At 34.6% G+C, this 10,673-nt stretch overlaps 1 protein-coding gene across 1 annotated transcript; it reads left to right on the top strand.

Annotated features, from left to right (window-relative positions):
* Positions 1-2,687: 2,687 nt before the first annotated feature.
* desi1a (desumoylating isopeptidase 1a) lies at positions 2,688-9,943 on the top strand. The gene is made up of 6 exons (XM_056453442.1): positions 2,688-3,054; positions 3,741-3,762; positions 3,885-3,954; positions 4,534-4,643; positions 4,776-4,898; positions 8,841-9,943. Exons 1-6 carry the CDS (start codon positions 2,964-2,966, stop codon positions 8,932-8,934), a joined length of 510 nt encoding a protein of 169 aa, XP_056309417.1. The 5' UTR covers positions 2,688-2,963; the 3' UTR covers positions 8,935-9,943.
* Positions 9,944-10,673: the final 730 nt, after the last annotated feature.

Here is a 10,673-nt window from a genome sequence, read left to right as displayed (position 1 = left end):
TCCACAGATTTTAATAATCAGTCAAATGAACTTAAATGATTTAAAAGAAAATGCAATAAATTATTTTTTTGGGTCCGAACTACAAAATTTAAAATAATTTATAGTTTAAGTTTTGCTTGGGTTGCATACTAGTTTTATTATGTACAAATGCTATTATAAATAACTATATGTAAAAATACTATTATAACAATATACATCGCGATAACAGTCAAGAACAAAATCCCATTCTATCACAGGTGATTGTTGTCTTCTGTTTTTTTCTAAGGTTTAAACACTGATTGTAAGAGATGATCCTGCTTTCCATCTCCTGATGCTGCCACAAATATACTAATAAACAGATTTTTTTTAGGTGAAACTACACAGACTAAATAAGTTAGAACAAACATGGAGTCAGTTAAGATACAGAAAGCCACAACTTTCAAATCAATTTGGTCTGTGCAGTGGTTAAATCAACACATTCTCACATACATACTGAACTGAATGAAGGACTATAGGCCTACATTTATAGACTGGCATAAAAAACAAAATTATGGACTGGCATTTTGGGAAAAAAGTACAATATAATTGTAAAAAGAACTAATCAAGACAAGCAACAAGCGTAGCAGATCCTCTATTGCTAAACGCTGAATGTTAACTAGGCTTGCCATACTTCGCCGTCCCTTCAGCACTGCACCGAGCACGAGTCACCACGAGAGTTCGCGCGCGTTAAGGAAGGAGCGCGACTGTTTTTGCCGAGAAATGGATATGAAAAACGGGAAAAGGTGGTCTCTCTCTTTGTGCGATAAGGACGTATTAGTGCGATGAGTCACTTTTGAGCTTCACATCGGGTCATTGCAGATGCTGATGTAAAGCCCTGTATATAGAAACGTGATCTACGGAAACACATACACCTAAAAAAAATAAAGTACTTAAATAGTGTTTTCCGAGAAACGCTCTGAATAACAATGATAATTATCCCGGTGCTTCCCGGAATCTGCGCCAACAGAATTCCAGAAAGTTCTTCTGATTTCCAGAGAATTCCAGCGCCGCTCATTTATACACCTCCCTCCCTCCTCGCGCTGCCGCTGCTGCTGCGATCAACGTTTGGTTTTTTTTCGGCGCATTAACTAAAATTAAACTAAATCCAGAGTATTCGGCTAATTATCCCACACAAAGCAGAAAATGGGAGAAAGCTAATTTTCAGTTGAGTACTATTACATTCAGTGGGCTAATGGCATATGTTATGATTCATATGCAAACTTAAAGGCATAAAAACTGTATATACGTACCTGTAGGCTATATAAACATGTTCCTCTCATGGACCCCAGATGGAAAGCCCCTACATAAAGTTTCGTTTTCTTTAAAATTGTTTTCCATAGAAAAAGAAAACTTTAGTATTTCTGTTAACCTATGTTTACGTGTTTTCCAGTACATACACTCACCGGCCACTTTATTAGGTACACCTTGCTATAGTACCAGGTTGGACCCCCTTTGCCTTCAGAACTGCCTTAACCCTTCGTGGCTTGGATTCAACAAGGTACTGGGAATATTCCTCAGAGATTTTGCCTCAGCCTCAGTTTCCTGTTCTTAACTGACAGGAGTGGCACCAGGTGTGGTCTTCTGCTGTAGCCCATCCACCTCAAGGTTCAACGTGTTATGCGTTCAGATATGCTCATCTGCATACCTCGGTTGTAACAAGTGGTTATTTGAGTTACTGTTGCCTTTTTATCAGCTCAAACCATCTGGCCATTCTCCTCTGGCCTCTGGCATTAACAAGGCATTTGTGCCCACAGAACTGCTTTTCTCTGGAAATTTTCCCTTTCTCTGACCATTCTCTGTAAACCCTAGAGATGGTTGTGGTGAAAATCCCAGTAGATCAGCAGTTTCTGAAATACTCAGACCAGCCCGTCTGACATCAACAACCATGCAACATTCAAAGTCACTTAAAACACTTTTCTTCCCCATTCTGATGCTCTGTTTGATCTGCAGCAGATCGTCTTGACCATGTCTACATGGCTAAATGCATTGAGCTGCTGCCATGTGATTGGCTGATTAGAAATTTGCATTAACGAGCAGTTGGACAGGTGTACATAATAAAGTGGCCGGTGAGTATATTGCGTTATTAATAAATTGATGTTCATTCAACATCACTCTCTTTACACATTAAGCCACTTTGTTTATATTCACTATTCTGTTTTAGCTGAAGATCTTGCACAATACTGAAGTTCGTAAGAACATCAGTTTCACACAGGCGATTATTTTGCATTGTGTTATAATGTCCCATAAAGTGTGAAAAACATTGAGAATTTATAATTAAAATGTCAAATATTTGTGTCTTATTCCCACTCTGGATTTAAATTGAAAATTAAATAGACATATCGCTTCTAGAGTCAAAAACATTTTATAAAAATAGTAAATGCTAGTTCCATCTAAAGGCTTTTGATAATCTCTCTCTCTCTCTCTCTCTCTCTATATATATATATAATGATTTACATTCTCTTCATTGGTAGCTTTTTGAAACATATATGGATGAAAGGCAAAATAATGAATGGTATGTGACGATAAAAGCTCCAGCTAACGGTTGTGTAGATTAAGTCCATTGATATGACATTGTTGTTTGTCGTGGGCATGTAGTTTGTAAAGAGCGTGTCGTGAGGTAATTGTCTGCACATACGATAGATGGCGCTGTCGTGCCGTTGAATTAATACGCTTCTTCTTCATAGGCGGCTTGGAAGGAAAGCTAGCCTATTCATCTTCCCATCCTTTTAAAGTAGCTTTAGCGTCTTTTTTATTCTTAAACCCTCCGAATGCCGTAGATTGTCCGAACGTCTCACACAGATACAACATTTCAGACATTTTAAAACTTAGATTCATAGAGCGTCGTGATTATTTGAGGATCTTGAGGCCGCGGGAGCTGTAGATAACGTTACCGCAGACAAGGCTAACGTTAGTCAGCCGCATTCAGACACCAGCATCACTTTAACATGGACCAACACGACTCGACGTTTGGAGTTCAGCTCTTCATTTATGACCTGTCGAGAGGAATGGCACGACAGCTCAGCCCGATAATGCTGGGTGAGTGCAGCAGTTAGTCTTTACTAACCCGTTACACCGGTGAGGGCCGCTAGATTTGCAATTCTCGAAGAAGCGCTATCTTATTTATATGACTACCATCGTAGTGTCGCTCCCTGGTAAACCTTCCAATGAAAATTCCAGACTACTGAATATTAATTAGGTAAATCCAACGTTTATTTTGCAACTGTCCAATGGCGAATCTATTGCTTGATTATTAATGAGGTAATATGACGTCGCGTTGTTGTCGTCCAATGGATAAGGATGTCATCATGAATATTTAAGAGACGATTCAGCGTACTAGGATTTATAAAACTCGTTTACCGTTTCAGTACAACTGACTTGTTTAAAACATTTTATCAACATTTATTCTTAACCAAACAGCCTTTAGATCTGTATTCGCATCGAGTCCTACCCATTTACTTATCTATAATCATCTGTAAGAAAACAAACTGTCCAAGAACACGATGTTCTTCATTGCAATGAGATGTCACGTGCTGGACCACTAGTTTAGCCCTCATGAATGTTCAAAAGAGTAAAAGTACTTTAACTCCTTAAGTGATTCAGACCACAACAGTCCTGATATTTTATTTACATAATATGAATAAAACAAAATGATGACTTATTAAAAAAATATACAATGTAACCAACATCACTTCTTGGATTTTAAAACATATTTTCTCTTTCAGGAAAGCAGCTTGATGGGATTTGGTAAGTTTGTGAATCACCTCTCTGTAATATATTATTATTACAATCCTTTATGCAGCAAAGTATAATATATCATATCTAGTTATGTAACTGTAAGCATTTCCTGTATGATTATGTAAACGCAGGCACACGTCTATAGTAGTCTATGGTGAGGAATTCTTCTATGGTGGTGCTGGGATCTCTAGTTGCCCACCGGTAAGATCACAACACATTGCAATAACACATTTAGTACAGATGATTTAATATAGAACTTAGAACTTTAAAATGTTAACCCAAAACATACTCAATGTACTATATAATGTGCTGCGCTCCCTCAATTTACATGTTCATCACGTGGAGCTTTGAACAGCACATCTTAACACTTATATTTGCCCATTTATTTTTGGATAGGAGCTTAAGCTTAAAAGACATTGGAATAAAATTGTTCTTAAAGGCACAGTTGACCTTTAAAATTACTCACTATTTACTCACTCTCAGGTGGTTCCAAACGTTTATGAGTTTATTTATTTTGTTGAACACAAAAGAAGATACTCTGAAGAATGCGGAAATTTATAGCCACTGACTTTCATAGGAAATGCAAATATGGAAGTCAGTGGTTTCAGGGATCTAGTGTGTTAAACAGTAGAATGAAAATCATAAATGTTTGAAACAAGTAAAGAGTGAATAATAGATTACAGAATGTTAAAATTTGGGTGAACTATCCCTTTAAGAGGTGCTTTTGTTCTAGGGCAAGTCCAAGGACAGTATGTACCAGTGTGTCTGTCTGTGTTTCAGGGCGGGACGATGCTTGGACCTCCAGACACAGTGGTGGAGCTAGGAAATACAGAAGTGACGGAAGAGATCTTTATGGATTATCTATCCTCACTTGGAGAGACAACATACAGGTTAGTGTGACTTTGGTACTTTGATAGTTTTATTGAAAATATAATAATTTCTTCCAGTTTAGTTCCTTACAAATGCAAATAAAACATTACAAGCAGATTTTTGTAAGTCCTTGTTTCCCTGTTTCTCTGCAGTGGTGACAAGTATAGATTGTTTGAACACAACTGTAACACGTTCACTAATGAGGTGGCCCAGTTTCTCACTGGCAATAAAATACCCTCCTATATCACCGATCTGCCCTCTGAAGTGCTCTCCACGTGAGTATGCTAAACACTTGATTACATACATGCTAGTAAATGTCTTCTTGATAAACAGGAGAAATATTGTTCAACAAGTATTAGTATGGAGTAGTGCGTATTTAAAAATAGCAGTGTTTGAATGCATTCTGGAAATGATTAAAAATGAAGTAGTGGAATGATGATTAAAATTTCCAGTAGTGGAAAACAAATGAAAGTGTTGCAGACTGCAGCTAATATCGGTTGTCAATACATGTTTTAGCGCACAAATAGTTCAAAAATGTAAAACCACAATTACTGAACGTGTTGTTAATGTATTTTCTTCTATATGAGGGGTGCATGAAGTTAAAGGGAATGAGGTATGGGTAAGAAAATTGATAATAAAACAAACTGATATTAAACTTAATATGGGTTTGTTTTTTCATGTCACATGCAAAAATATCGAGACATGCACCTGCTTATAACTGTCAGGAACTTGTTTTGCCCCCAACCCCTCCCTTTACACTTTTTCAGATTTACTTTCATTAACATTGGAAAATAAACAACAAAAGTCAGCCGTTCTTCTTTAAAATGCTTTCCATGCCAGCGGATTCAGTTAAATTTGGATTAAATGCAGTTGATCACAACAACAGATGAATTGCACTAGTGTGTGCTTCTGGTAAGAAGCTACTCTTAAAAAATAGCTTATGTGAAAATAGTTTGACTGACACCTGTCATAAATTAAAAAAAGAATGAATTGTATTAATTAAAAGAAAAGTGTTTATTTGTCTTATTTGGTAAACTGTATATAGGTTTTTAATGACTTGGGGTGAGGTTTGTTATTTATAAAACAGAAAAGTTCTATATGCAGGGCTCAGTATAATTGAGTACACCCCATTTTGAAGGTGAATATTTTTATCAATTTGTCAGTGAATATAGGCAATGTATTTTGGTGCATTTAGACAAAACATATTTATTAAACAGATATATTTATTAAAATAATGTTTTAGTCACCAAACATATTTAGAAATTGAAAGATAATACACTTTAATTCAAGCAAAATATTGCAAAAAAAAAAAATATATATATATAAAAAATTACAACCTACAAAATTTCTACAAAATTTTTCTTTTTTAAATTTGTATTTAATATTTTCTCTAACATATAAATTTGGGTGTACTAGTTTTAGGACCGTTATCGCAAGATTTTTGGTTAGATAAGCTCCAGATTTGGCTTCAGTACTGACTAATTTAATGTACAGTTGAAGCCAGAATTATTACCCCCCTGTTTATTTTTTCCCCCAATTTCTGTTTAACGGAGATTTTTTTCAACACATTTCTAAACATAATAGTTTTAATAACTTATTTCTAATAACTGATTTATTTTATCTTTGCCATGATGACAGTAAATAATATTTGACTAGATATTCTTCAAGACACTTCTATAAAGCTTAAAAAGACATTTAAGGGCTTAACTAGGTTAGTTAGGTTAACTAGGCTGGTTAGGGTAATTAGGCAAGTTATTGTATAAAGATGGTTCTTTAGACTACTGAAAAAAAATAGCTTAAAGGGGCTAATAATTTTGACCTTAAAATGTTTTTTAAAAAATTAAAAACTGCTTTTATTCTAGCCGAAATAAAACAAATAAGATTTTCTCCAGCAGAAAAAATATGATCAGACATGCTGTGAAAATTTGCTTGCTCTGTTAAACATCATTTGGGAAATATTTGAAAAAAACTTCAAAGGGGGGCTTATAATTCTGACTTCAACTGTATATGCACAAATATAATGTTGTATAGCTTCCTATTAAAAATAAAAATTTAAAAGAGATTTGTGAGGGGTGTACTTATATATGTTGAGCACTATATACTATACAATCTCAAAATGCGCACAACTTAGAACAACAACTAAAAATGTAAATAAAAGAAGCATTTCCAAGAGGGCGCTTGGAACCTAACAGGTTGTCATTGAATTTAAATGCATGTGTATTTAATTGAAATTTAAATGTGTATTTGTAGTTTTTAATATATATTTAATAGTTGTACATATATCTAGATCTAATTATTATATATACACATCTATATGTAACTTACAATTCTATATATTTATATAGTTGTGTATTTACTGTATAGGCTAATCATAGTTTTTTTAAACATTCAAAATGTACATGCACCTAGTTAAAAAAAAAAACCCAGGTGAAAAAGCCATTGCGACTAGAAAAAGAATAATATTAATATTTTATATTTCAAAATTCTGAATTTACTATTGCAAGTCTGAGATATATACCAAAAAAAAAAAAAAAAGGCTTGTTTTTCTGTCTTTTCCCCTTGGCTCAGAATTTATACCACCACAAGGTCTGGCTTTTTCCCCTCAGAATTGACAATAACACAATATTTGCGTGTTAAATAGATTTAATAAGCCAGAATTAGGAGAATTTTGTTCTTGCAAAATGCAACTTTATAAGTCAGAAGTGTGAGGTAAAAAAAAAAAAAAAAACTGATGCTGGAACTGAAGACAGTTGTTTTAGAGGCCTGGCAGAGCACCACCACGGATAAAACACAGCATATGGTGATGTCTATGCGTTCCAGGCTTTAAGCTGTAATTGACTGCAAAGGATTTGCAAGTATTAAAAAGTGAAAGTTTGATTTATGATTATTATTCTGTCCAATTTCTTTTGGACCCTTAACAAGTGCAATCACATATGCTCAGCGTTTCCTTTAGGATTTTCTCCAGCTGTGGCGGCAGGCCTTTTGCACAGATCTACCAACTACCTATGGCGTTATTTTAATGACAAATGTCGTGAGCGCAGTACAAGTCGAAATCGCATTCATGTAATACAAGCGTGCAAATCTCTTTGCTTTCTTGCCAATTTCCTCGGTTCGTACATAAAACTTCTTGCACGCCTTAAAATATACGCTGCTCGAGTGCAAATTTTCTCGTGCGCTCTCAAATAAACGCTGCTGAAGTGCAATTTAGTATGTTTATGTAACGAGTGTGTCTCCAACATGTCTCCAATAGACCTACAGAGCAGCATTAATGAGTCCTGAAGTAAAGTGAAACGACTATAAACTCAAGAAAACAGCAATATAAAGTCTTTGTTTGTTGTATGTAGAGCCATAGACCTTTATCTATAAAGTATAATTATAGAAACTGTGTTCATTTTTACTGAAAGGTACGTCATGTTTGCTGGCATCACGCACCTATCAGTTAGTCAGTCAGTATGTCACCTTAAAGAGTTAAACAAAAACGCACAGCACTACTACAATTACAGAAAAGTTGACTCTGTTATAATTCACTTACCTTTTAATGCGTTTTGGTGTGATTGTAACCCACTATTAAAAAAAAGACAAAAAAACTACTGAATGTTTTGAATGAGAAGCTGTAATGTAGCCGTGGCGGGATGAATTTTGGTGTGCCGTCCCGCAATGGAAGAATGAATAGCGGAAATCTTGCAAACTGTTGTAATTCCTACAGCAGTCACCTGATTTGGATGTCTATAAAGCTGCTGTTGGATGTAATTAAAGCTGCAGTAAGAACCCATTTTGTTCGTTTCATTTCAAATTGATTGTGTTTGTGTATAGAGCCAAAAATGTTAGAATTGTGTCAGTCTCCAAATATTTATGGACCTAACTGTATATATTTACAGTTTTTCTATACAATTGTCACATCCAATGCAACTCTTCGCTTTATATAAACCTATATATTTTCTTCACAGAATTGTTGGATCTTGAAAAATAATAAAAGTTTGTTTTTTGGGTAAACTATTTAGTCCTAAAAATAAGTACCATTTTCTTAATGACAATCGTTGTTTTGACTTTGTAGTTAAACATGACCTCGAGCATGTTTTTGTGAGCTTCATCTCTTATTGATTGTATAACTGTGATGTTTTCAACTATCACATTTCCAATGCTGAAAATTTATGTAAGAAAATCTGTGCGATTTTCACAGTTTTCGCAGTACTTCATGCTCTCTCTTTCTCTCTCAGGCCATTTGGTCAGGTGTTGCGGCCAATCCTGGACTCGATACATATTGCTCCTCCAGGCGGAAATGTGATCAGCAGCCAAAATAATCACAGTTAGATCAGTTTTGTAATCTCACACTCGCAAACACATGCAATAATTCACACATAGGCTGTTTACACACACACACACACACACACACACACATGCCCTGTTGTAAATTAGGTTGGCTCAAAAAACCTAATGAACAACATCCATTTTGATTCCAAATTCACAGTTTCTCAAATATTTTGAGGCCGTGTTTCAGGTCATCTTTCCAGATCATGTATGGGTTCATATTTTTTTCAGTGTTGAGTTCTTGGTTTCTATGGTTTTCATTTCATCGTCTATCTTTATTTTGTATATCTTCAGCCCACCACATGCAAAGGTCAGTTGTTGTTTGTTGATGACAATCCAACTTTTGTTTTCCTCTGTTGCTAGTTTTGATTTAATCATTTCATGTTGTTTCTTCCACCAATATTTATGTGGCAAGCCAAAATAATATTAAGATTATCTTCATATTTATTTATGAGCATAATAATTTTTGTGTAAGTTTGTGGAAAACTAGCACATGTAATATAGTTTGTGTAATTTAGTTCCTGCAGCTCTAAAGATCTCATGACCTGCTCAGATTCACAGAGAAATACAGTATGTATCGGTGCCTTTGCCATGGCAGCTTGGGCACAAGTGACATTTTTATCTATGTAGTACTAAAGTCAAATTATTTATACATCTTATGCTTAAGATAGATGTTGTGTCCTCCATATATTTACCCAGCTAAATGCTTTTCTCTATGCTGATTTGCATTCATGAAAGTGAAGTTTACTGTTACCAGTGTTATATGGTTGAATGTGTCTTTGTTATGTGGTATTTATTAACATATTACTTTATTTATTCTGCACAAATGATCATTTAAGAAATGTTCAGAAATGTTTGATGAAAGACTAAATTATTTTGTGTTTGTGATATTTTTCTCATTATCAAAATGTGGATGCAAACCTTAAACTGCATTGACTGTTTTAAGCTTTATCCTCATGTTTTAATGGAAGTCACCTCATTAAAGAACCAGCACTGCGTCTACGTAAAGAAACATTGTGTGTGTGTGTGTGTGTGTGTGTGTGTGTGTGTGTTTTTTTTACTTTGGTTTGTGCCAAGGGTGATTTAAGTGGGAATTGTGGGTACATTTTTAATCTCCAAGCTAAGCTTTAATAAAATGGTTTAGAATAACAAATTATCTATTATTAGTTATCTTAAAAAAAATGTAATGTGTATTTAGCTACACTTTGTCTTGAAAATGTAACAGATTCCCACTATATACTTTTGACTGTCTCCACCACCTGAATCTTACATTCAGCTTCAATTAAAATAAGTCTAATTTTCATTTTTTTTGTGTTTACTAAGTTAAACATTTGCATGAAATATGTATTTTCTCTATTTGTAATTTCAGATATAAAAAAAATCAATTTTGTGTCTGTCCCTACAGTCTGGTCAACGCTGTTAAATCAGTTATAAAAAGCCATAGTTACTTGCTCCAAATGATGTCGCTTCCTCTGTGGAAAATTCTACTTTGAACTTCTCATTAATTTGCGCAAAATTGCGTAAAAATATTACTTTCCTAAGTAACATTACTTTTCAAAATTAAGCAATAATATCTGTGTTACTTAAAAAAAAAACGTAACACGAGTTACTTTTCCGTATTCACTTTTTAAAAAATTGCTGAATAAAAATGATCGTAGTCACGTTAAATCCCACACACAGTTAAAGAATGCAGGAACAGACAGAAATGAGGATGGCAGAGCCTTACATTTCTGCGATGGAAA

Source organism: Danio aesculapii, chromosome 3 (genome assembly GCF_903798145.1).
Source record: "Danio aesculapii chromosome 3, fDanAes4.1, whole genome shotgun sequence".
Classification (NCBI taxonomy): domain Eukaryota; kingdom Metazoa; phylum Chordata; class Actinopteri; order Cypriniformes; family Danionidae; genus Danio; species Danio aesculapii.
The sequence above is the reverse complement of the archived record's forward strand: the minus strand, read 5'-3'. Positions and strand labels throughout refer to the sequence as shown.

Coding starts and splice junctions, on each gene's coding strand:
- desi1a (XM_056453442.1), top strand. CDS start 2,964: ATGGACCAACACGACTCGACGTTTGGAGTTCAGCTCTTCATTTATGAC. Junction 3,763..3,884: donor AAGCAGCTTGATGGGATTTG/GTAAGTTTGTGA, acceptor ATGTAAACGCAG/GCACACGTCTATAGTAGTCT. Junction 4,644..4,775: donor CTTGGAGAGACAACATACAG/GTTAGTGTGACT, acceptor GTTTCTCTGCAG/TGGTGACAAGTATAGATTGT.